The sequence below is a fragment of the Anomalospiza imberbis genome, chromosome 10 (assembly GCF_031753505.1).
Source record: "Anomalospiza imberbis isolate Cuckoo-Finch-1a 21T00152 chromosome 10, ASM3175350v1, whole genome shotgun sequence".
Taxonomy (NCBI): domain Eukaryota; kingdom Metazoa; phylum Chordata; class Aves; order Passeriformes; family Viduidae; genus Anomalospiza; species Anomalospiza imberbis.
In genome coordinates, this window is record NC_089690.1 from 25414196 (window position 1) to 25440747 (window position 26552).

General features: G+C 42.8%; 1 protein-coding gene across 5 annotated transcripts in view; it reads left to right on the forward strand.

Moving 5' to 3' along the window:
• The window catches only part of LOC137480262 (glypican-5-like), a 372067-nt gene that overhangs the window by 203648 nt on the left and 141867 nt on the right, over window positions 1-26552 (forward strand). For all 5 annotated transcript variants that reach the window (XM_068201344.1, XM_068201345.1, XM_068201342.1 and 2 more), the window contains one exon: window positions 20688-20808. In XM_068201344.1, coding sequence (XP_068057445.1) covers window positions 20688-20808 — 121 coding nt within the window. The remainder of the gene's footprint in view (window positions 1-20687; window positions 20809-26552) is intronic.

Here is a 26552-nt window from a genome sequence, read left to right on the forward strand (position 1 = left end):
CAAATCTGAAGGTAAGCTGTTAGACTTGGTGTGGAAAGGTGCAGTTTCAGGTTTAATGTTAATTTTCATTACTTTCCTCAAATCCACCATGAAAGCCTTTTGCATTGTGCTGAGAATATATTTCTTACACAATACTTATGGTAGTAATTCCTGCCAGCCAAGGATTTATAATCAGGCTTTGAAAAATGTATTCTTTAAAGTAAGAAGAATAAAAAAGATTTTTCCATCTACTCAGTTCCTGGTGCACAGAAGTGAAGCTGTGTAGTCTAATCCAAAGAGCTGATGAAATAAAAGAGAGATAACAATAGATTAACTTCAGTAGATTAACTTTCATTTGTTAGAATGTATTACATGTTTATCTCCCAGAAACACACACTCTGGAGCTGAAATTTCACAAGTTTAGTTTCAGTTTGTGTGTCCAGGCCATCTTAATGGTCAGCCTTTTTCTGTGCTCTTCTTAGAAAGCACGGGCACTTGATCATGGTTTTTTTTATTATTTTTTATCCAAAAACAAATGTCTGAAAACTGGCACAGATCTTCAACAGAAGAGATAAACGTGCTCCCCAAATGGTAGTTCTTTTAAATTCACAGATGTGCAAGCTCAATCAACAACAGCAATAGCAGAACAAAAAAGTCCCAGTTTTGGAGTTCTTCATGATGAGGTTTTGGGAGTTTATTTTTCATTTAGCATTGAACAAGAGAGAAGACAGAAAAGTTTAACAATTATTTTATGTAACTTTATTTTTCTGTAGCTTTGCAAGCACTTCTATTTTCTTTCCTCTACTTTGCTGAGGAAAATAAGGAAGGAGAAGAATTCTTTTATAAATCTAAAAACTCTTAAATTTTCAAAATATATTCTCCTGATCTTTTCTTGCTGTAAACAGTAAAATGTGTAAAATGAGTGTGAAAAATGCATTCCAGTTGTGAAGGCAGAGTGAGCTGTGGGAAGAGTGGTGGCACATTCTTCCTTATGATGCTTAAGGGAGTAAGAGGAGGGAGGAGTGTGCTGGTTATATTTAAATACTTAAATATTCAAATCTGCACACTCACCAAATTTCTTGAAGCTTGTAGCAGTGAGGATACATCAAACTATTTTTGCAGTGTCTGCTGGCCACATCACCCAAAGAATGCCTGTGCTTAGGAACTGGGGCTGCCTGGTCCCAATCCTTCCTGGGGGCAGCACGTGGGAGCACAGAACATTCACGCTCCAGGTGTTTCCCACTAAGGACCAGAGGCTCAGGTCACACATCCCAGGGCAGAGTGCACAGAAAGGTACAGTCAGTCAGCTTTAGCCAGGTGCCCTCCTGATCACTGCAAGTCTGACTGTCTGGGTTTGTACAGCAGCAGAATTAGGCTAGAATTAAATTATTTGGAAGAAACACAACAAATTTGGTTTAAAAGACAAAGGGAATCAGCGGTTTCATGTGCAGGTAGATCTGGTCCTGACAGAAGCTGCTTTGGTTTGCTGAGGCTGTGAAAGATGGGTGAGAGGGAACCCAATTCTGCCAACACAGGGCAGCCTTTGGGTGCCACAACAAGTGGTTGTTTTTACCCCTTTTCTTTGTTTCTGTACCAAAATGTGCTGCTACATGCACAGCTTAGGTACAAATACACCGGTAATTGCTGAGGGGTGGAGCAGGGTGCGACCCTGGTGGGTGCTGTGTCTCTCCAGGGGTGGCTGTGTGCAGCCTGAGGGGACAAATTCCATCCCTGAGGCCAAACACTGCGTGGGAAACCTGGGAGGAAAAGCTCACGGGGTGTCCCTGTTCCAGAATCAGGGAGTGGGATGCTCGAGCAGTTGATAATTGCAGTTAGGAAAGGTCATATGGGACCTCGAGGTAGAAACCTAATTCCAGGGAGCACGGGTTTAGGAGCAGGATCTTATCAGGCAGTCTTGATGCTGGGTTTTTGTTGGCATGCACAGAAGTTTGATAAAGTTAACTCTGTTAGTACATTTAGATTTCTGTGAGGCATTTGACATAGTGCCAGGCAACATTCTGAGTAAAACCATGTGTGATTCTTAAATCCATATTGCCCATATCCACTGGATTGACTGCCTGAAAGATCACCAAAAAACTCCAAACTGGAAATGAGGAATACTCATCTAATGAAGCTGCTTAATCTGTGCTCATTCCATGGGGATCTATATTTATCGCAGTCCAAATCAGTACCTGTGTCTGGGGAAAAAAAATATAAAACCATTGTCATAGAAAATGGTAGGAAAATAAGGAAAATTATTAGAACAAAACCAACCCTCAACACCTAGGAGGATATTTGAAGGCTACTCATGTCAACTCCTTGCCATTATGCTGGGAGCCCCTGGTTCAGAAAGCAGGGCAGGAGAGTGGACTCAGTCTCAGGAAAAACAGATTTACAGCAGAGCTGTGCTTGAAGGCCCAGAAAAACATCAGACCACAGACTTCTAATAAACACAGCTCTTTCATATTTCAGTATAAATGCAATTGCTAAAGTCTAATTCCTCTTTGGTTGTAAGGTGAGCTGCATTTCATCTTGATTTAATCTCTGGTGCAAGGGAAATTCTTGATACACATTTTTAAGATGTATCTTATATGTGCATTAGTTTGGTTTTTAAGCACTGTCACCTTTAAGTGCTTTTTTATTTGTGTGTGGTTTATAAGCTAAACTCGGCTACGGGCACAGATTTTCCTTATGAGAAAAACAGAAATCCTTCAAACCAGGGAACTCTGCTTGAAGAAACACTTTCCTGTCAGTGAAGTGGGTGATTGTAATTCTTGGAGCTCTCAGGTGTCAGCATTAGTTACCACCGTGGAGCTGATGTGACCATCCAGTATTTTCCTTATCAATTCATAGACGAGCTGTTACTTCAGAGTAAAAGAGTATCTGTGGAATGAGGGGTGAGTATGACTCACAGACTGTCCTGGAAGCAGTCTGGTTTCTTGTTTGCTTAGTTGTTGCCTGTGGTGTTCTCTGTCTTTAACACATTAGCCTGGCTCAGGCTGGAGGTGGCACTTGGTTTTCAGAGGCTATTTCTTGTAGCGCCATATGCCTCAGATTATGTGGATTCAGGGAGAGCATATTCATTGAAAAACGTGTCACAAACAGTGTTCTGGCCAAAAGGAAGGAATCCATGGAGTGACTCTGGATCCTGCATCTTGCATGTACCATGGATCACATGCATTAAGCTGCAGCTGCATTTTGATGTGTCAGTAGCATTATGAAATATTCATGCTTTTGTGAGCTCAGCACAAGTGCAAACCCCTTGTTCTCACCTGCCCTCGGTCTTTTTTCCCAGTCAGGTGCTGTGTTTGGTGTTAACCCCTCGTGTGGGGCTGGGCTGGGCAGGGACTGCTCCAGCATTGTTGGATCCACTCTCCCAAAATCCCCCCCAGCCAAGGCTGGACAGGGAGCCCCAGTTATTCTGTTGGTAATTTGGCTGCGTGGCACAAGGGGGAGCTCAAGGTTCAAATTGCTGCTGAATATTCATAGATTGTACAGAACACCCCAGCCAGCTTCTGTTTTAAATTGCTCAGTGTATTAGACTTAACTATAAAATTACAATTTCAAGAATGTAATAATTTAATGGAACTGAAGCGACTTGATTTTTTCCCATTAGAATCCACACGAACTAGCTTTTTCCTCTCTGCTGAGTTAATACAGTAATTCACAAAGAGTTGCTTTTTTATAAACCTGCTCGGCTCTAACAATGATGTACAGAGTGACTCTCCCCACTGAATACAGTGTAAGAACTTCAGAGATTCTGCAGGAGTGATCACTCCACGAGCTTTAGCAGAGAGTTGAACTTCAGCAGTAATACTGAGCCACTTAGCTTGTGATGGCAGTGCTGGTACTAACCACTCTGCAGCAATAATGTGCTGTTGTTACTCGAAATTGCACTAAAATGGAAGTGTGCTTCCTCACCTGTTGGGATTGGCATGTCAAATGAGCACAAGGAAGTGACAGAAAATTACTGCACTGGCTTTCAAATTAGAACTGAGAAGTCTTGAGCTTCTTTCCCACCCCAGATCAGTGTTCAGTGCTGTCTGATTCTCAGAAGGAGTGTGCTTCACTCACTGCAGTGAGCTGAAACAGCAGCAGTGTGTTTGGTGCTGGCTGTAGGAATGCCACAGGCATGCAGGGGACACACCAGCTCCTGTCCCTGCCCTTCTCAGGTGCCTTGGGCACTTTGGGAGTGGGACTGGTGCTCTGTCACAAGAGCTAGAAGTGGCTTTTTTTTTTTTTATATATTGCCAAGCTTAAAGGTTGTTGTTGTTTTTGTTTTTTTTTTAATCAGAAATTGCTGCTTGTTTGCTTTGTAAGGGAATGTGGTAATACACTCCTTTGATATAAAACCTTAGCCAAGGCCAGGAGTTTGCTAGAGAATTACAGCTGGAGGTGTAATTTCGGTCACCAGGTGCTTTGGGTCTTTCTTCTGTAACTCCTAGAAGACATCCCAGCCTTCTGAACCTTGGGATCTGCCTCATGACATCTCTCTCGTTGGGGAAAAAATTCCTTCTTTGTCTTGTTTTTGGGAAAGCCAGGGAAAGGCACACCAGCATAACTAGAGTGTAAAGGACAATATGTATCTTAGGGAGGAAAGGGGGGGCAAGATGTGGATTGAAAGCTTGGGGCTACAAGCTGGCATCCTGGTTTAGAACAATACCTTTTGTTAGCTTTACAGTGCAAGTTTAAAGTCAGGCAGTTGCCAGAGCCAGGAATTCAGGGCTAAATGTGCTGGTGAGCTGATCCTCTCTGGCAATTCCAGTGTGCCTCCTGCAGTTGGGAGAAATTACAAATGAGACAGATTAGAGCTGCTGGAGACTAAGCAAGTAAAGCTGCAGGAATAATTTAAGCAGCAGTTCTCCCTTTCCCATCTCCCCGAAAAGCACAGAGTGGGGAAAGGTTTGTTTAATTCTATATTGGATTTAACTCTGCCATTGCATTTCCAATTTCCTCTGTACTTGGGGGCTAACTGAAGAGATCTGTGGAAGGAGCAGTGAATTTGCCTTCTCTTTGTCAAAATAAAATCTGGGGGCAGTTTATGGCCCACTGGGCTCTAATTATCACTAAATAATGAGGTTGCCAATAAAAGGCTTTTCATTTCCACTCCCACAGCATACAGCGGTGTGATTAATCACTGCCTCTCACTGGAGGTGCTCCTGAGGTCCTGCCTGTGAGCCCAGGTCACTTCTGGGGGTCCCCAGAGCCTTTGCAGGACACATGGGCTGGGACCCTGAGCTCCCCTGCCCTGGCACAGCTTGGAGCTGTATTTCCATGTCAGCACTGTGCTGGCAGCCTCTGATTGCTGCTCTGACTAGCTTGAAGGAGACACAGAGCAGGTTTTCAGCAAGGCAAGTGGAAGCAGGTTTTATGGTTAAAATACTTCCTCTGCCAAAAAGAAGCCTGCAGGGAGCAGGTACAGAGGCAGAGATGGTGTGGTCTCCAGGAGCTGCTCTGAGTCACAGAGACCCTGCAAGGGATGCTCAGCCTTTGTTGTGTCCTGTAGCCACCAAAACTCTGAGACCCTGTCCCTGCTGTGCCATCCATGTGTGTGACAGATGCTGCTCTTTCCCTGCAGGGACAACTGCTGCTGCGAAGAGCTGCTTTTTAAATTTCCATCTCTTACAAAGGTTTTTTTTCAGCAGTGACAAGCAGTTGCCCAACAGCCCCATAAACCTGGGAGTCCCTGAAACACAGCAAAGTGCTGGCACTGCCCTGGGCTGGAGGGGCTCTCTGGCTGTGTCAGCTGTGTCACTGCAGGCTTGTCACAGGCTCCAGCCATGCTGCTCTGCCCAAGCTGACCATCACATTGTGATGGTAAAGGAATTAAGCAGCTTTATGTGGGATAGGTGAAGTAAGCAGGACTTACCTGTTGGCTTTCAGCTGTTTTCATACACTGGTTACTTTCTTTTCAGTCTTTTTTTTTTTCTCTTTTGATTGATTCACAAAGATTTTAGAAGTTTAAGAGAGGCATAAGACATGGGATTCTCATTCCCTTCTAAGGCCTCCATGTGCTAAGTGAAGTAAAAAGCCAGGATGGAGAATGTGCAGAAATCTGCTCTGCCTCCTCAGCAAGGCAGTCCTGCCATTGCTCCCCACTCTGCTCTTGTGCCAGGCTGAGCTGGCTGCTGAAGGGCTGGCTTGGGACAGCTGACAGGGCTTTGGCCAGAGCTTGCAGCACTCAGCAGAGAGCCTGGACTGCTCCTGTGCTCCCAGGCTCTGTGGTGTTAGGGGTGGGAGTGATGCCTCAGAAACACGGCACAGACCCCTCGGTTCCTCATTGACCTGCATGGGGAGCTGTGGGCATCACATCATCCCCAGCTGTGGGTGGGCTCTCCACCAGGAGCTGTGTGCTGATGGGTGTGGTGTGTCTGTCTGTCTGTCTGCATGCTGCAAACAGTGTCCAGCTGACATCCACGAGTGTTCGCCGCGGATCTGTGCACACACAAGACCAGAACTGAGGCGTCCAGCCCATGAGTGTGGGAGCCCGGCTGTGCAAGAGCAGGCAGCTTTGTGAAGGTGAAAGTGTCAGCTGGGAGACAATTCCCTGGCACTGAGGTGGCACAAGGGCAAAGGAATGCAGTTCACAGCTCTGCTCAGAGCTGCAGCTCCTTTGGGTGCAGGGAGGCTGGATGCTGCCTCCTCATGCTGTGACCACCCTGTTGTGCTCTCACTGATGCCTTGTGCAGGCTGACCTAGAACAGAGGCTGCACAGAGCTAAAGAATAAAGCAGGGATTTATTAGAAGGCCTCCATGGATCCACCTTGGGCAGCACAAGAGCCCAGCCAGGGCTGCACCCAAGATGAACCAAAATGGTCCCAAAATGCACGAGCGCTCCCGGGGGCTCTCACTGTGATCAGCTCTGCTCCATTTGCACATTGGAGTTCATTGTCCCATTCCAGCTTTAGCCCATGCAGTCCCATCCTGCTTGTTTTTCTCTCTCCAGCCCACGTTGTTTGTACTCTTGGGCCTGAGATCTGGATCATTTGTCCCTGGTCCCCAGCTGGAGAAGGAATTGTTTTGTCTCCCTGCTCTGTGAAGAGAGCTCACCATCCCATAATATGAAGCCCAGACCCACACACTAAAGCAGCCCAGAATTGGAAAAATTTAAAAGCTAAATAAAACCTGAGGCATCATCACAAGTGCCTCTTAGTTCTGCTTCTACAAGTTCCAGGCTCATCCCTTGTACAGCAGTGGCATTAAGCCACGGGCTTTGATTTCCTAACAAATTTGTCCTGTGCTGGGCTAATCATCCAGTAATTTGTAATAATTCTACCTTATCTTTTTATGTGGATCATGTATTGCTCTATTCAAGATGAAAACCAGTAAAACACTGATTAAATATTTTTTTCCCTCATGCAATTTGCTGTGTTTGCACCATTTGCCAGGGGGAGAGCTGTCATTAGAGTTTCAGATGCTTTTCCAAAATAAATGAGAGACCATTATTGCTGAGCATTACTGTCTACATGGAGGCTTGTCATTTTTGGTAGTATTTAGTCTCTTGCTAAGGCACGATCCAAACAGAAACTTGTAAGTGTATGTGGAACTAGGCAGACACATTGGAATATCTCGTACACCTCAGGGATTAATGAGCTCTTAGTTTAGGCACTAAGAGAGAAAATCAGGTGAAACAATTTATCTTTTGCCAAATTGATCCTTATTTTTTTTGATTAATTTTTTGCCATGGTAAAAAGAGGTGATTCATCTAAAATGCAAGCAATAAACTATTTCCTCACCCCCTGCACCTCTTTTGATTAATTTTAATCTAATTTAGAAAGCTTTTATCATTAATTGTTCTTTAAATGCAATCTCAAAAGTAGAGGATTGGCAAGTTTAATAAATATCTGTAGAAAGTACTTTGCCATTCCCTACAGGGAACACTTGTCTTGTTTTAATGACTTTAAATGAACTTGGTTCCTAGCTTGCTAACCCAGTTGCTCTGTTGAAAGATTTTCTGTGCCCTGTTAGGACATGACCGTCATTGCCTCCTCCTTCTCTTGCTCCTTTTGCCTTTGTCCAGCATAACTTCCAAAGCCTGTGGATTTGGGCATGTAGTGATTTCTCCCTGTAAATCTCCGTAGAACAGCTTCAGACATAATTGTCCATCAGCAGTGTCCTTGTGCTGTGCTGGCCATCATATCCAGAAGAGGAAATAAGTATCCACCAGCATCAGCTGTGCAGACTTGCAGAGCTTTTGCCATGCTGAAGAGCAGCTGTAATATTTGTGTGCTGTTCACAGTGGCTAATGCCAGTTCCATCTGCCTGCAGTAGTGCCAGCCCAACCCAGCTAAGTTCTTCAGGACATCTCCAACATGGATGATGCTGCGGACAACAGAAGTCTGTTCAGGTCCTATTGTAAATGCTGAAATGTCACATGCTTTCTTTCTTTTTTTTTACCATCGTTACATCACTTGTTCTTCTATTATTTGTTTTCTCCTTGGTCCTTGCTGTTAATCATGGCAGTATTTTTAGCACACAGATAACAAGTGGTGCTTTGTAGCCCATAGTTGTGCCACAACAAACTGCCTGCTATTCTCTCATTCCTTTTGTCTTGTGTTCAAAATTACTTTGGTTCTCTGTGTTCTCTAATACTGTACACATCTTAAAAAAGAAAAAGGAAAAAAGAGACTTCCTGTCTATTTTTTTTCTCCTTTTCCCCCCTGATTTTTTTGGCAGAAAAGCAAAGCCAGTTCTCTAGTGCTTTTTTTTTCTCCCTGGTATCTGCAGGCCTTTCCTTATGGCTGAGTTTGTACTTCCCAGGGCATCAGCTCCACTGTGTGTGGTGGGCAAAAACTCTCAGCATATCAGCAAGGACTTGAAAAACACACAGGTCAGGGCAGCTGCTGAGCTTGAGCTAAGAGCTCTCTGTCTGCCCAGCCAGTGGCAACCACTTGAAGCTATCAGCTCCTTTTTGAGCCGGGGTGGTCCCACTCAAGCTCTCAAGTGCTTCCTGTTGCACCTGATGTCCACAGAGGAGATCAGGAGCTCCTGCCCTCTGTGCCTCGCCCTGGCACGTGCAAGAGAGTTTGCTTCCTTGCCCATTGGAATCTTCCAAGTATGAGCTTACATTTTTAAGGCCCAGATGATCAGTGGGAACGGGATGGAGCAGGGTCCTGTCAGGATCTCTGCTTAAGGCACCGTAACTTCATCCCCTGAATGTAAACTGAGAAGACTGGAATGTTACTGCCAAACAGATTATTTGTGTTTATGCTGACATGCAAAGAAAAGGGCTTTCTCTAAGGGAGGGCTGTAGGGCCATCACTGCAACATCAGTACCTTGCTGGAGGGGTTTTCTCTGTTGTGTGCAGCACAGTGTCCTGTCAGGCTTTTCTTTATGTCAGTCATTCTATTCATTTTTCTGTTTTCAGCTGTCTCCACCTTTTAGCTAACAGGTAAAACTTGTATGTATGTGAGTGTGCTACATGATACGTGTGATGGGCAGATCGTTTGAATTTACCTGGCCTTGGTGAGCCTCCTCATCTGCCTTGTGTTTGTTTACTTGGGGATTTTATACTGAGGACTTTGATTTTGTCTGCATCCAGCACAGAGGGTTGCAGCTCTTGCAGGGGTTTAAGGGAAGGGGAATCTCTGCAACAGAAATCAAAACTTTAGAGGAAACAAGCCACTAACGTGCAACTGTATGAGAAGTGGTTCCTCTTCCAATTTGCTATGGTCTACCTTAAAAGTAACTATCAAAAATATGATTGTGCATCCCATGACTGAACTGGCAGCTTGGGCTTTCAAGAAGAGGACATTTATAGCATGGGGAAGGGGATTCCCTGCCCTTATTTTTCTTCTTAGCTCTTCTTCTGCACATTATTTGTGGTGCATGCATTTGTGTGCATTAAATGTGTTCCCCTCAACAATGTGGTTTTGCTGTCATTAATCCTGCAATGAACTTGTGTGAATTTGTGTTGCTGTTTGTCTCTGTGGCAGCAAAGTATAAAATCATAAACTCTGGATTATGACCTTTCTCTAAAATCAAGGGGGAGAGATGCTAAATTGCAGAAGGGAACAGTTTTAACCAGACATAAATCTCCAGCAGTATTAGCAGAAAAATTGAACAGTATAGGTCAAATAAATTGATTTTTGTATGAATATTCTCTGTTCCAGGTTTGTGATGACAGGAAAATCTTTCTACATTTGACCTCTCTTCTAGTGCAGTTATTTTGTGAGAAGTACCAAACACCGGAGCAGGGAAAACAATGCTTTGTGTTTAATGAGAAAAACATGAATAGAGGCTGCTCAGTTTCCCACATTTCTCTAAAGCTTTTCAACCTTGACCTGGATAAACATTTGTCTTGGACAAGGGCAAAGACATTCTGGTCTCCATAACTGGACCTTGCTTGCCCTTTACTACTACTGACATTTTCTGCAGTGTTTTCAGGAGTGATAAATACAGTGATTTTTGCTCCATACTGAAATACTGCATCAAATATTTAGTTAAAAGCTAGAACAAGTTGAAAGTGCTGCTTTAACAGTGCTTCTAAACCACAAAGCTGGCACTGGAAAGGTCTGAGTTGAGCACATCCCCTGTGGTGCCAGTGTGGCAGAGCTTTGGTGTGCTTGTAGGAATTGTAGCAGTGAGGATGGCTCCAGGCTGAGCCCAGTCCAGTGCCTGGAGCTGTGGGAAATCCATTTCCCACATTTAGCCATCACCAGTGGCACAGGATTTGCTGAGTGCAGCTGGGCTCTTGTTTTACTCTTAGGGGGACAATAAGTGTTAATTGTCCTGATCCGTGTCAGGCAGTTGCAAAAGCAAGAAACTGGATGAAATGTATAGGTCTGCTGGAGATGGAAGGTAAGTTCTGCAATAAAACACAGATTCCTCTATCAAGAATAAAACTTGGGTGCTTTGGAATGATGATTTTCTGTCTTGCTGGTGGAAAAGATGAAGCAAAAGGGAAGGAGCTTAAGAACTCCTTGAGTCAGGAGACTTGGAAGTCTTTGTGTCTGATCTTTTTCTGTACAGCACTAAGGTCTCCTATTTACTTTTCACTTCTGTGAAATTTAGCACCACCGTCTTCGTGATGAAGATTTTAACCTGGAAATAGGAATACATTGGAGCTATGTACCTTGCACATAGCTTGCAGCCCAGAAAGGTAAATAACTTTTCCATCTGGGACTGAAGCACCAAACACCTGCTCTGAGGCATTAAGATGTGGGCAGAAGTGGAGACACTGGTGAGAATTCAGTGAATATATTGCACAAATATATTGGAAAAACTGTACAAGAGAATGAAATCAGGGCTGAAGCCAGGGGGATCAGCAAGGGCTTGGAGGGCAGAGTTCAGTCCCTGAGCTGAGTTCATAGAGAGCTGCACTTCATGTGCTCATTATTGACAGCTGTTCTTTAATCTCCCACGTGTATCTACGTGCATTTGGAGAAACTGGCTTCTGAGGAAAGCTGGAATTTTGACCTCAGTATTAATCTATTTCTGTTTTGTTTTGTTTTGCTTTTAATGAGCCACAGGCGAGGTCTTATCCCTGTGACATATGTGAATAGTGTGCAAATGAGGACATTTTCCATTTTGCTTCATAAGAATTCCTGTGCTGGGATCACAGAATATCCTTTTGTATAGCCATGGTCATCTGTCAAGGCTAATTGTTAAGTGCTTGCAACCAGGGTTTTCAGAAAGGCAATTGGATTCTTGCTGCCTCGGCCTGTCTAAAATCCTGTCAGCCAAATAATGGGAGCCCTTGCTCCATGCTCATTCTCTCTCCTCTGCTAAGTTTGTTTTTTTGCTTTTATTTGCTTTCTGCTTTCATTTTTCCTTGTAAGAGTTCAAGTCCTCTCCTGAGAGTGTATTTTCTGCTGGGTCAGTGCTGTTTTCCACCAGTGTCTTCCCTCTGGCACGTTCAGAAGTTGGGCATCCCCTATTTCCATTTGCTGTGCCCAGCAGAACAGAGTGGAAGCTGCCCGTCTCCAAGAGGGGCAGCATCCCTTTCTCCCTCAGGATTTATGCTGACTCTGTTCTGTTTGTACTCAAGGAAGGCTCCCTCCTGGCCTGGGAATTGCTGAGGAAAAGGTGTTTCAGATTAGCTTTACTTTTCCCTTAGGAATGGCCACAGATGTTGCTTTGATAAGTATATTTTTTTTTGTTTACTGTTCTATTTTCTGTTTTGTTGCTCGAGTCATTATAACGGGGAATGCTCTTTATGCCTCCAGTTCCCAGTTAGGTTATCAGCTTTTGGGTTTGTATCATTTTCATTGCTCATTCTATTCTGTGTAACAGGTATAGAGATACCATTTGTGTGTCCTGAAGAGTTTATTTCACTAGAAACTAAAGAGATTTCCTATCTGATGGTATTCCAGGCAAGTACTTTCTTTCCCTTGACATAATAAAGATTGTCCAATTAACTTCTACAAATTTCTGTGGTGTGCCTTAAGGTAACTCTTCATACACCTAGGAAAAGAATGAAGGCTGTTCCACCAACAATCTGGAATAATAATATTTTTTTCCAACAGTCTTTCAAGCATTTACAATATTCTGTGAAGCTCCAGTCAGTACATTTTCAGCATGATTTTGGACAAATTTATGAACACATCTTTTTGGAGGCTGACATATCTTCCATGTACACTCTCTCCTTGGTTTTCACTGATTTTCAGGGCGTTCATGGGCTGGCATCATCCAGTCACTTGAAGCCATATGGTAACTTGGTTTTGTGGCTGCAGTCTTAAAACTGTCTTTATAATCTAGACTACAGGAGCTCTTTTTCAGCCTTCTAGAAGTGGAGAAAGACCATTTTAAATGCTATTTGGCTTTGTGATTTTCCTTTTCTAATTATCCCATTAGCACACTGCGGTTTTCTCATCATTTCCCATAATTGCTAATAAATAAGATTATTTGTGAAACTTCCACTGGAGCCCATTAGAATAGTTCTGGCAGAGATGAAATTCTCATCGTGTCAGTTCTGCTTCACAAAATCTTCAGGGCAGCTAAACTCATTATGTGCCAGACATGAGCTTTCTTGTAGTCTGTTGGCAGTTATTTAATATTTCAAAATGAACTCTTTGTACAGGTATTTTTCAAAAGAGAAACCATTCTCTTAGAGAATGTGTTCAGTTGTGCTCAGCTGATTGTGTAGAATACATGAAATAGTTTTCCTTTGTGCATCCAGATTTTACCCTGGTGACTCCACCTCCTCCAGCAGAATTGCACTGTGGCATAAATGCCATGGTTCTTTCCTCAAAAACAAGCCATGGCTGCTGATTATGTGCCAGTACACTTATCAAGATGTGTTTGTTTTCTTTTCCTTTTTTTTTTTAAATAAAGTGTTTATTTTGGCAGTTTAGTTCCTTAGAGAACAGTAGTGGTCATGGGTTGATCGTCCCTTTTTGGAGATCTCTCAGCCATGTGATGCTCAGTGAGTGTGACCAGATTTAAGCTGGTACAGAAATGACAGAGTGTGTGATTTGGAGGCATTTTTGTGAGCAGTGCCATTGTGGGAGTTGCTCAGAGACGAAGCACAGCCTGTGTGTTGGTCACTTGGAGTGCCAAGGCTCAGGAGGAGGGGGGACTCACCCCTCTGCAGATGACTGTGCAGCAGCTCAGGGAAAGCAGAGCCCGAGGGGAGTCCTGCTCTGGCTGGCTTGTCCTCCTGGGGAATTGTGTCCAAACTCAGAAACTGCTCAGGCAAACAGCATTTTCTTTGCTTCCTTGGAGTTCCCCACGAGTGCTGAGCAGCTGTGGTAAGCAGGGGAGGGATGTGTGTTTGCCATGTGCTCTGCTTGTTCCTGCCACTCTGTGAAGGAGTGGGCAGAGGGGTCAGTCAGATCAGAGCTGATAATCCTGATGAATTATGGCACATTCTGCGGCTCTGCAGCTTATGCCACTGCTTTTACTACTTGGTGCATGTTTATGTGTTCCCTGAATTGGGAAAAAAACAAGGATTGCAGAGCTCTGTAGGTCAGAGGGTCGCATGCTCCAGGGGCTGCATCTGAAAACTCAAGGGAAATGTCCAAAAATTATTAATTTGGGGACACCACTGAGTGCTGCAGATCATCAGTGGATTCACACAATTGAATTTCAGGCAAACTATTCCAGCCCAAGGGTCAAATTATGAATAAATATAAGACAAAACACACCATCTGGTGAACCATGCCTCATGTAACTATATTAGTTTTTCAGGGGATCTCAAGGCTGCTTAAGTAACTCCTCCATATTTCTCATTGCTCCTTACTAAACGGCACATGGAGAGCTCTTCCCTTGCCTCTCCCCATCACCCTTCAACCTCTGAGTCACTCAGGGGTGGGTGGTGGCTGCTCTGGCACTGTGCTGAGGGTTTTGCTGGAGGAAACAGGCTGCTGCAGCCTGGCAAGCACACGGGGTAGAAATGCATCATTCCAGTTCCCTCTGCTTCTGGGGGGGTTTGCAGGCAACACAGGTCTCTGGGATGATTTCCTGCCCAAAGATGACCGAAGCAGAGCTGGATGTGAAATTATTGCTGTACAATCTCTCTTTGTCTCAACACTTCATGATTTTGCTAGAAGATGCCTGAAAAAAAAAAAAATCAGAAAATTACTCTAGAGCTCTCTGGCTTGAGCAGGTTGAGTTTGAGAGGGCTGAGAAAGCAGATATTTTCTTTTAGGTGCTCCAGTCTGCAGATTTTCAGTGTGTTCTCTTACTGAGTGGTTTTCACATTTGTACAACACCAAAGAAATAAGTGGTGAGATGTGATTTTTTCAAGTCTCAGTCAGGAAGAGTTTGTCCTTCCCAGTGTGTCTCAGAAAGGTGTTGCTGCTTCAGCCCTTGCTGATCATAGTGGAATTATTCAACCAATACCAACAAAAACGATAAAAAAAATGCATGGCAGATGACGAAATATTTCTGCTTAGATACTGCTGTCTTGATGTATAGCGTGTAATTAATTTTTTTAAAATGTGATCATAAAATTAGAAACATCTTAGCAAATATATATTAAAGTTTTTGAACAGTGAAATTTATTTTTCTTTATTCTTCTTATTCTACCATACATATATGGCAACTCTTAAGGTTGTATGACAGATGATTTCATCAAAAGCAGTTTTTGTCCCATAGAGATGTTTGCTGCCCTTCTTGGATTCCTATGAACTTACTATAAGGCTCAGATTTCCAGCTTTGCCATGTGATGTTTGATGTTCCATTTATCCCATAATTAAATAAAAATTTTGATGCCCATTGCACAGCTGTGTTGGGTCAAACACTCAAGCAGAGAACAGAAAATTAAAATGAAGAGAACTGCCTTGGCATGAAGGTCATGTTCCGGGTACCCTGAATTTCCTGCACTGACAATCCTGAAATGCTCAGTGCCTGCTCCCAGCTGTGTGGAATGTGCTGGGGTCTCGCTCCATAATCCCTGGACAATACTTGGAAAGGCTGCCCACAGCACCCTGGCTGCTGGGGTCTGCTGCAGAGAAGGGGCAGGGAGGTGGTGTGAAAACAGCAAGAACAGCACCCTGTTTCTTGGGCTTTTGTGGCTGGTTTTAATTAAAAAAAAAAAAAAATATATATATATAATCTGTGTGTATATCTATTATAGATATATATATATATATAAAATACATATATATACAGTTATATATTATATATATATTAAATATACCAATATATATAATATATAAGATATAGTTTATATATATATTATATATTTTATATCTATATCTGTCCCTAATACAGCTCCTGCAGTCATTTCCCTGGAATTTGAAGTAATTTCTGGTTTTTTGGCTTGCCTTTTTTTTTTTTTTGTAAAGGCATATTTGACTTTGAGAAAACTGTAGCTTGCTTCCTTTTCATATTAGGAATTTAGAGAGATACATTTCAGAACAGCATCTAGCTTTTTAAAGTAGGATTTTTTATTCAGATATCTTAATTTATCTTTATTTATTGATGAAATAAAAACATATGCCTTCAGTTGAAATGCAGTCCCATATGTAAACAGCATTTCACTTTTTATCTTTTTTTAAACTTGAGATGAGACTTACCTAAGATAAAAAAACCTGATACTGTTCTTCTGAAATACTGAAAAGCTGGGTTTGGGAGGCTGTTTTTTTTTATCATTTGCTTTTGTTTTTTTAAAGTATCATAGCTTAGCCTGATCAGTCAGTGGAATAACACTGGCCTGAGGCTTGAGGTCTGGATGAAAATTCTGTCTGCACAAGCTGCTCACTGGGCTCCAGTGTAAGTTACTTTCAGGATTGCTCCAGTGACAATATTTTAATACAACTTTCCTGGACATTCCTGCTGACATTTCTGGGTTTAGTTGGAATAAAGTACGAGAGCTGTAACCAGAGTTAACAATTCTGTACTACAATATTTCAGTTAAATTGCAGGTTATTAAATAAAGCAAGCCAATTCCTGATCTTTCTTAATGTACATTTCCAGTAATTCAGGATCTGATGTCAACCAAAAAATGGTTTAGATAGTGCAAAGAAGTAAAGTAATGAGATTACCTTTCAGGAAATGTATAGTGTTTATTTCAAAGCATTTGAACGTGGTACAGAGATAGTAGAAGGCTCTGCAGTTTGCAGCGTGGTGCTTTGGGTCAGATGGACAAAAGGTCTGTTTCTAGTGCAGGCTTTGGCTCTTGGCTGGGATGGGCTGGGGGAATTGCTCCCTTCTTGCTGGGAGTGCAATTCTCCTGCAGTTCTCTGCCCCGTCTGCTCCTCCTCAAGAGCATTTCTCTGAAATCACCATCTCCTGATTGCTCTGAGTCTCTCCAGGCTCAGGGTTGTTCTAGCGGGGCTCTCCCAGGGAGAGCACACAGGACAGCACAGCTTGTAATCACATTTTTGTAAAATTAATTACACACTATACATCATCAAGACAGCAGCATCTAAGAAAGAAATATTTTGTCATCTGCCACGCATTTTTTTCATTGTTTTTGTTGGTACTGGTTGAACAATTCCACTATGATCAGCAAGGGCTGAAACAGATTATTATGGGAAAACCCAAGAGCTGCCTTTGTGCCCTGCAAGTCTTTTGCCTAATTTTCCACGAGCATTTTTCCCCATTTGCAGGGCAGATCCCATCTGTTTCACCACTCCACTTGGTTTTCTGGGCTTTTCCAGTTGGGCAGGTTACATTCCAGACCAGAGCTGGGCCACTTCTGATGTGCTGCTGGTGGCACCAGGGAGGTGGAGGAGCCGAAGCAGGATTCACACAGATTCCATGCAGTCTCTGAGACACGGAATTTAGTTAAGCCGTGTGATGAATCTAACTGGGAACAACAGCAATATCTGTGCATAATGCATGCATACCTCCAGAGCTTTAAAGAGGGAGTCCTTAATCATGGGTGGAACTTGAAGGATAGGAGAGCCCCTTTGTCTCCATGGGCTGTGAACTCCTGTGGCAAGCACATTTCTTTCTCTCTCAGGATTTTTTCATAGAGGAGCACAGAGGAAAGAAAGAGAAAATAATTTCTATTTCTGCTCCTTGTTTTTCCCATGTGGAATGTGTTTGGAGAATTGTTTACCTGGGGTGATTGCCTGATTGGATTCTGGTGAGGATTGTTTGAGCTGGTGGCCAATCCAACCCACCTGTGGCTGGACTGTCGAGAGAGGGTCACGAGTTGGGAGTTAGATATGGTAGTTAGAACAAGTAGGTTTGTAGTTTTAGTATCTCCTTTAAATAGTATATTAATGTATTGTAGTATAATTGTAATAAAGAAATCATTCAGCCTTCTGAACTGGAGTCAAGCATCATCATCATTTCTTCCCACTGGGTTCACCTGCATTTACAATAAACTCCCTCCCTCCAAGTGGCCCTGTTTTCCTGGTATTGACGTGTGTGGAAGGGAGGATTTAGCAGCAGCAGGAAGTATGAGCTGGCTGAGCCTGGCTTTGCCCATTCTGGGTCCCTTTGAGGGCTCTGGCATTGATGCTGCTGCTGTCTCTGAAGCATCTGTCTCTGGCCATGTTTGTGCAAACTCCATGCACTGCTGTAGGTTTGTAATAGCACTTAGGGGCACTTAATGGAAGCTGGTGATTCATGGGGAGAAAAACAATGTCATTTGCCAAAAAACACCCAGCCAACGCAGAGGTTATCCTGGATTATAGTGATATAAGCCTCCAGAGAAGTACCAACAGCTCTAACCAGGGGTTGAATGGAGAGCAGTCAAGAGCAGTGAAAAGGAAAACCCTTGCATTTTGCTGCTGTGGATGAGTTTCTGATCAGACAAAGCAGCACACACAGGGAATCCCCAAACAGACTGGTGGAGGCCAGGAGATGACCCAATAAGTTCCATTTCTCCTGTTTTACAGCTAATGGTCTCAGGAAGCTGTCACGTGTCCCTGTATTTCTACAGTGGGCCACCATGTGTTTGTTTTACATGATGAACATTTGAGCATTCAGCAGATAATATGATTTGTGAATAAAGGTAAAGGCAGGTAAGGTAATATTAATTAATAAATAATAAATAATAAAGGCAGTGTTGTAATATTGTCCAAATGCATTGATGTGGATTTTTACAGTCTACACCACCTTTGGCTTCACAATAATAATTTAGCTGGGTTCTTCTTCCTTAAGTCCAGCCGGGTCTGGTTCTGAGCTCTGAGCCCTACCATCATTTCGGGTGTGCTATTGCATTGTGAAAATTTATACTTCAGATTAGTTTACGCATCTATGAGTTACTTATCAAGAAAAAATAGAACATTGTCTTTAAAATGCTCAGTGATCAAAAGATACCATCTCAGTGAAAAAGTATTTCCTTACCATTTGTCCTCTACATACTATCTGGCTATTATGGCAAAACATAATTTTTCTCAATTCTCTGTTCTACACAATATTTTCTTTTTTTTTTTTTTTTCCTGAGAAGTGATATTTATTGAGTTTACTGAAAAAGCAGGCCACTCTCAGTTATTTCTTTTTTAAGCCACACCTTTAGCAGCAGCGTCCTACAGTGTGTTCTGCCAGCAGTTTTGCATAACTTTGTTGTTCATCCTAAATGAAACTAAGATAGGACAAATATATTTGAGAGCTAGTTCTCCCCCCAGTTCATTCTGTTGCCTTTCTACAATAGAATTTGGGCATTCTTGTCTACTCCTAAGTGCTGTCCTCAGCTTCAGCACAAATTGATTTACAGTGAAGAATTCACTGATAGAACATCTGGCATATCCAGGTGTGTGGGGAGGATCAAAGAGGAAGATGAAGCAGGATGTTCCTCTCCACATTTCAGTCCAGAGGAGCAGAGCCAGTGGCTCCCTCGCTCACAGAGATGCCAATTTTGATTCTTTAATGAGATCCTCCCTGGGTGTGTCAGGAGAGTTTGGTTTGTGAGCACTGGTCCAGTTCAAAGTTGGTCATGCAAAACATCCCTGATCCCCTTTTTTTACCAGTGAGTGCTGAACTCAGGGGTTCATACAACCCTAAAAACCATTACTCTCCAAAAAAGGCTGCTCTGTAGCTCTGTGGAACTTAAATTGTACCCAGATAAATGCTGGAGCAAACTGAAGGAGTCTGGATACTCCCAGGCAGCACTGGGCTCAGCCAACACTGATGGAATCAGCTCCTCAGCTGTGGTACAGACAGAGAAGTAGAGACCAAACGTGCACGACCCCAGATTTTCCCCATGAGGGTGCCCTGGTGGAGTCCTAGCCCAAGCAGGACTGGAGAATAACTTTGTGGGGCGTTCCCAGAAAAGGCTGGCAGGAGCTGTTCAGTCACCAGCCAGTGAGAGAAGTGGGTGAGAGCAATCTGCTGTTCCTCAGGAGAGCAGGGCTTGCTCAGAGGGAGTTTCTGTGTGTGGCTCGTGCCTGGGGAGGTCTAACCCAGGTGAGGCTCCTGGGGAGCTCTGGAGAGCAGCAGCTGCTGCTTTGCAGTGTCCCCAGAGAGTTTGTCCCCAGTGTCCCCAGCTGGTCTGGCAAGAGGACTCCAATCCACACTTTGATCATGAATCTCTTTCAAATCACACCCCCCTTTTATTGAAGTAGTGACCCTTGAAAGGGGAATAATGTGCTTTGACTCTATGTTGTAGAAGTTTGACTAACTGTTTTATTATATCATCTTACTCTGTACTAGAACTATATCATACTCAAAAGATGCTAAGGAAAAACCCGTGACTGTCTCCAGACAGTCACGACGCAGCTCTGACCCAACTGGCCAGTCAATCCCAACAGCCATCACTGGTGTCCAGTGAACAAATCCCTCTTTGGTGAACAATCTCCCTAACACATTGCACATGTGCCAACAGCAGGCGCACTGAACAGGCATAAGAATTGTTTTCTTCTTTCTCTGAGCTTTCTCACAACGTCTCACAACTTCCCAGGAGAAATCCTGGGAGAGAGAATCATGTCTCTGTCTGTTCAGAGAATGTGAATACCACACCCCTTTCATTGGAATTTGCTTCAGTCTCATAAAACATAATTTCTGTCTTAAATGCCCTGAGTTTCTGCAATAATGAAAGAGTGAATTTTTGGAAGCTATCAGCTTTGACTGCTGTGTGGAGGAACTTGAGAATGTTAGTTACAAAGGTTCAAATATTAAATTATGAATGAAAGTAACCTCTCTGTGGTTTATGAAATTGCTGTTGGTTCATGATTTGAATAAAGTGGTAAATTATACTGCTGGTGATAATGATAATCTGGCTGGTGTATTTTAAAACATAAATATTTATAATAAATTTTACTCCCCTTTACAAAGCATTTTCTTTTTGTAAGTCCCCTGTAATACGATTCTTAATTCTGATGGATATGGTTCCACTCACTGATGTGTTATTTTTTCTGTTTTTCAGTTATACCAGCAGAGTTGTTGCCAATGGACTGAAGGCACAAATTAATAATCCAGAACTGAAAGTCAGAGGATTGGACCCGCTCATCAACAATTTAATTGATAAACTTCAGCACTTCAATCAAGTAAGTAATTTTCCAAGATAAAACCATTTTATTGTGGAGCTGAAGGTAGAATCTCCAGGTGGAACTGCTCGTCGTATTCCACCTTCCAGGCCTGTGGGTCCGAGGTAGCTGTGGTGTGGGTTTGTGCTGGAGGCAGCTGAAGATGCCATTGTCCCAGCTGGGCTGTGGGCTCCAGCGAGCCACAGTTCCCTGGCCGTTGCTCCCTGGCTGCTGGTGAGCTGCCCTGGCGCCCCAGGAGCCGGGGAGCTCTGCTCCCACCGTTCATGGAGCCGGGGCTGCAGGCTGCTCCTGCTGGGACGCTCCTGGGCTGGAGGACTGTCCTCTGCTTGTGCAGCTTCCCGCTCCTCAGTGTCGGATCGAGCTCTTTCCTGACCCAGGCGTGGGGCAGCTGAGAGGAGATTTAAACACTCTTATTCCATTTTCAGTCTCAGGAGAAGGGTGAGACAATACAGGTGTTATAATTCACCCATCACAATCAGAAGCCAACTATTTCCTAATTACATTATAAATGTTTCTTGGCCTATCAGTTTTAGCCACACCATGCTGTAAATGCCTTAAAGTTAATAATCTAAAATTACCCCTTGTGGGTCCTATTACAATGCATCTGGAGAAATAGTTCTATTTCTCCAAAGTTTTCTCCAGTCTTATTTGTAAGGCCATCCCTTGAAACTTATTTCTAGTTCCATTTCTCTTTCAACAATGTCTGTCCTATTCCATGGCATTTCTAAGTCAGCATTTCTTATCTCAAAGTTTGCATACAGATACATACTATGTGAACCTTCTGTCAAGCTTTGAAAATTCTTTTCAAATCCATTTCCCACACTCAGTGGCATAGATGCCAAGAGATCAAACCCAAAATAAGCCAGTGAGGGTGTGACAACCACACTGTAAATGCTGAAGTCGGGACAGAGGGTGCTCCAAGATGAATTCACCTTGCCCCTAGAAAAACATTTCCTTCACAGGCCGCCTTCTCCCCAGAGGGACAGGTAACCTTCAGGTTTGTCAGATTTGTGATTAAGCTGTGCCTGCCTCTGCCATCCATGTGGGTCCCACAGATGCAGTGGCATTGGAATAAATCACGTGGGACTCCGTTTTCTTCGTGGTGGAAAAAGCTGAGTTTATTAAAAACCACACAGCTGGGATACAGGTGGACCTGACTGGTCCTCAGTCAGTATCCCTCACACCAGTGGCTACTGAGACACACCACCCTCTTGTAAACATTCTTAGGAGAAAACAACACCAGCTACAGAGATTAAGAATTGTTTTAATTCCTTCTCTGGACATTCCCAAAACTTCACAGAGCAATGTCTGGGAAAGTTTATCTGACTCTCTTCTCTGGCACTCCTGGTGCTGCTGCCGCCCTCCAGAGCTGCGCGTGGCTCCCTGTGCTCCTGCCTGAGCGCAGCTCTGGGAGCTCAGAGCTGGAGCCAACAGCTTCAGCAGAGATTGATTTTCATTTAGGGCAGGCACGTTCTGCTGGCAGCCTGCAGGAATGCTCACAGCACAGGTGTGTGCACATCAGTCTGCTCCTCATCTTCCAGCACTGAAGAGCAATGGATGTGGGCATAGAAAGAGTGGGAAACCAGCCCTGGTGGGTGGGTGTGCAGGAGGAAGAGTAATCTGCACAGGTAGATCTGAGGAGGAGTTGCTGAGGCAGGATCTGGGAGGTTGTTAAGGCTGTGGCTGTGACTGGGAGTCGGGAATTCCTCTACTTGCTGCTGGAAAAGTACAATCCTCCCTTACCTCACATCAACCAAATCTATAAACCCATAATCTAAGCTGTAATTAGTGTTTTTCTAAAATCTTTCTGGTCTCTAATATTCTCCTGTTCTGAAGGCTGCAGTTTAGGGATGCTTGTATCACACTCTTTGATTTAACTCACCATGGGGGATTACAACAACCAGTCTGGTGCAGTACTTAATATTACACTGAAATAAGCATTATGTGGTCAGATTGATGAAAAGCATAATTCATTATTTATCTGTCTTTGCATGTTATAAAGTAGAGTGTTAATTTACTCTATAAATATTAGATATATCCATCTGTGTAATAGTGCTCTATAAACACTGACAATAGGAAATAGTTAGAAATAGATTAAATCAAAAGTAGTTGTGTATTGGAAATTCTATTTCTTTGTCTGCTGTAGAAAAATAAAAAACCTGCCTGGTCTGAGCTGCATACCAATTTTCTTAAGTTACATACATTTTAAAAACAGTCTCAAAAAGCACTTTTTAGCCAGCAGAATAAAACCCAGCTCTTGGCTCTGTCTGTAACTCAGAAGTGTTGCTTTTTGGTACTTGTAACAGTTTCAGGAGAATATCTTCGTTAAGTAAATGTAACTCCCATCAGATTGAGGTGCTTAGCAATAATGGATTCCAAGGGTGAAGGATTAAACAGAATACTGATTATTGCCCTAAGATGGTTTGTTCTTAAGTACTTAGAATAATATAAAATCCTTTGATCATAATTTTAGTAAGATTTCTTTGGAGATCAAAGCATCAAAGAAGTTGCTAAATATCTGAGGCTTTCACATACAACATCAAACACATGTAGCTGTTTTCTACTTCTTGGATTTTTGTTTCAGTTGTGATATTATTATACAAATAAAAACTGACACTGAAAAGCCAATTAAATCAGGAGTTTAGAGTGTCATCAATAGTGTATGTAGACTGAAGAGTTATACAGAATCCCATTACTAATTTTATGGACAAATAGGTTTTGTTCATAAGAATACATTTTTAAAATTCTTTTTCAGTGACGTGTAGGGTGGAATTTAAGCACTGCTCAAATAAGGTGTTGTGTGTGTATCTTCTGAAGCTCTTCACATTTGCAGCGCTCTTTGGAGCAGTGGTTGCACACAGAAGCAATCCCAAAGGGGCAGGAAGCCTGGGGAGCAGAGAGTAAAGCCCTGCCCACAATGTGCATCAGAGGTGATGTTTTGTGCCTGGGCCACAGCAATCTCCTACCACTTCAATAATATTCTAAACTACCCAGGAGAAAGCATATCCTTGGGTAAGAGAAAGGTGTGATGAGATTTTTAAAGGACTAACATTTCTGTCTTGAGGAAACAAGCTCCAGCCCTGCTGGGTCTATGCCTCAGGGAGCCTGGACCTGTTGGATTTCACTTTCTCTCTGGTTTTCAGAGGTTTTTGAAATCAGAATAACCTGCTGCTGGATCAGTTTGCTGAGGCTGGGGAGAGCTATGTTCAAATCAAGAGCATTAATTTTCCTAAAAGATTTGCCTTAGCTCAGCAGTTGTTAACGATTTCTGGAGCAAATCTAATCGCTCCTGTCTGTGATGGTTTCTCTTCCACCTTCTTCTTCCACTCCTCCTCCTCCCTGAGCAGCCCCTGTCAGGCCAGCAGGGCTTGGCCACTGTGAGCAGCAGTGGCACTGGCCAGGCAGAAGCAGCCAAAAATTCCCTCATTCAAATCCCACCCTGACTGGCTTTGCCCTTTCTGTGAGCTCCATATTATGTCCACGAAGGTAAAAGACCTAATAACTTCATTGACCCTAAATGTCATGGATGTGAGCAAAACTCTTGTTCTGCTCCTGTTCTAGTTGGTTCATCCCAGCTCCAGCACGTTGCAAATGATCTGTATGCAAGGCATCTTCCATTTCTGCTGTCATTTCGGCTGAAATGCCACTTTGTTGGAGATTATAGCAGCTCCTCATTTTTTTTTTTATCTGGGACTTAAATCCTCAGCACATCGTTGTTGTTTTTTTTCCCTAAAATGATTATGCAAATAGCAGGCTATTTTATATCCACTTGGCAAAGCTGGAAGTGAAGTGAAATTTAGAGAATATTATTCAACAATTACTGTTATTTGCATCCTTGACAGATAAGGTGGTTGAAGGGTTTATTGTTAGTGACTGATTCACATATCAATAGAATTACTGAGCTACAATTTACAGTAACTTCTAGTAATGCAAAAACAGATCAAGTGAAGTCCCAGGTTGATTTAGAAAAAGCAGCAGAAGTAACATCTTTTCCTCCCCCTTTTTTGTGAATGGAACAGGTGTGAACCACAGTTGATGTTAAACACAATAATCCCCATTGCACCTTTTTTGAGTGCTGCTTCTTGCCACAAAAACACACTTAAATGTGTGTTTTAATGTTTTTCTTCAGCCTAATGCTTTTCATAGTTCAAACTGAACTGGTTCTCAGGCCAAGATTAAAAATCCTCATGGATCAATTGCACTGGGAAGAAATGAGAATGCTGGGAAAAGTGGAAAAGCTGTGACTGTACCTTTACTAGCAGGGAGATATCAACATTGTCAAGGGATTATAATATAATAGGTATTATACAAGTTTGACTTATTTGGTTTTTGTCAGCCTAAATCTACTCTTGACAGGTTTTGTGAATCAGTGTGTTATGCTCTTGTCAGAGATGAATGCTTAGGGCATGGCTGGAGTTCAAGGCAGTGCAATAACTATGTGCAGAAAATGAGAGTAATGTCAAAGCAAATCTTTCTGAATGTGGACCCATGTATTTTATTTTTTTCCTCTGCCAAAGTCTCATGGATCTGCCAGCTGAGCTAAGAAATGCATGTAACTTAATTCCTTTCAGACTTCTATACAGGATTCTGTTAGAGCAGAGTTCAAAGGAACAGCACTGAGATGTTTCATTCCAATAATATGAGCCAGCCATAATTTAATCTTGAAAGTGAGTTTAGTTGGGTTATACAATAAGGAATAATACAATAAATAATTTAAGTAGTACTTAATTTAAAATTGTGTATTTTTTTAGACATCTATAAAATTTATTATGTTGTAGAGTTTTTATATGAGATGTGAGTGGAGACAAGGTGGTTTGATTTTTAGCCAAAGTTGTAGCTGACTTGGACTAGGATTCAGAATTTTCTGTTCTTCATTTCATCCAGTGAAGGCACAGGAGGAAAGGCATCACCTGAGAAAGATTGTTGCTTTCCTTCCTCTGTCCCCTGGTATTTCAAAGCCCCAGCAGGCTTTGAACAGGTACCACTGCTCGTCCCCCACATCCCTCCCCAAGGCTGTCACTGTCACAGAAAAGGGCATTTTCCCCCTCCCAGCCAGTGACAGCTGCTCAGGACACAGCAGAGGTGTCAGTTCCCCAGGGCAGCTGTGCCAGGCTCTGGGGCAGAGAAGCCTCAGAGATGGATCTTGCCTCAGCTTGTCTGCAGTCAGGTAAAAGGCACTTTTTCATTGAAGGAAACACCTCTGCAGCTGTGCTGGTCCTTTTGGAACTCACCTCACTGGGAAGGCACTAACAGCCCTCACCACCTTGTCTCCCAAAGCAAACAGCAGGGATAATTGAATTAATACCACATTTATTGGCAGATTAATGAATAGCACCAAGACATGCACATAATAGAGGAAAATAAAGACAGAATTAATGAAACCCAAAACAATTATGTTTAGGATCTTGTGAAGACCAAGAAAGACCAAATGAACTGTATTGTTTTGGTTTTTTATTTCCTGCCCTGCTGTATAAAAATTATTCACCCTTACAGTCAAATAAACTATCATCTCAGATTACTTCATCAGTTATACAAAGTTTGTTTCTCATCCTGGTTTTTTTCCAACACGTTTGTCCTTATTGGATTCATGGGCAGTTTTTCTTCTCCCTTGCTAAGTTAAACATGTCTTTGCTTCCAGATATAGATGTGAATGTTCAGCTCTGAGATCAGTTATGATCTTTTTCATAATCCATATGCAATGAAACAATTCGTCCCAATGCTTGAAACAACCCAGTTTACTCAAA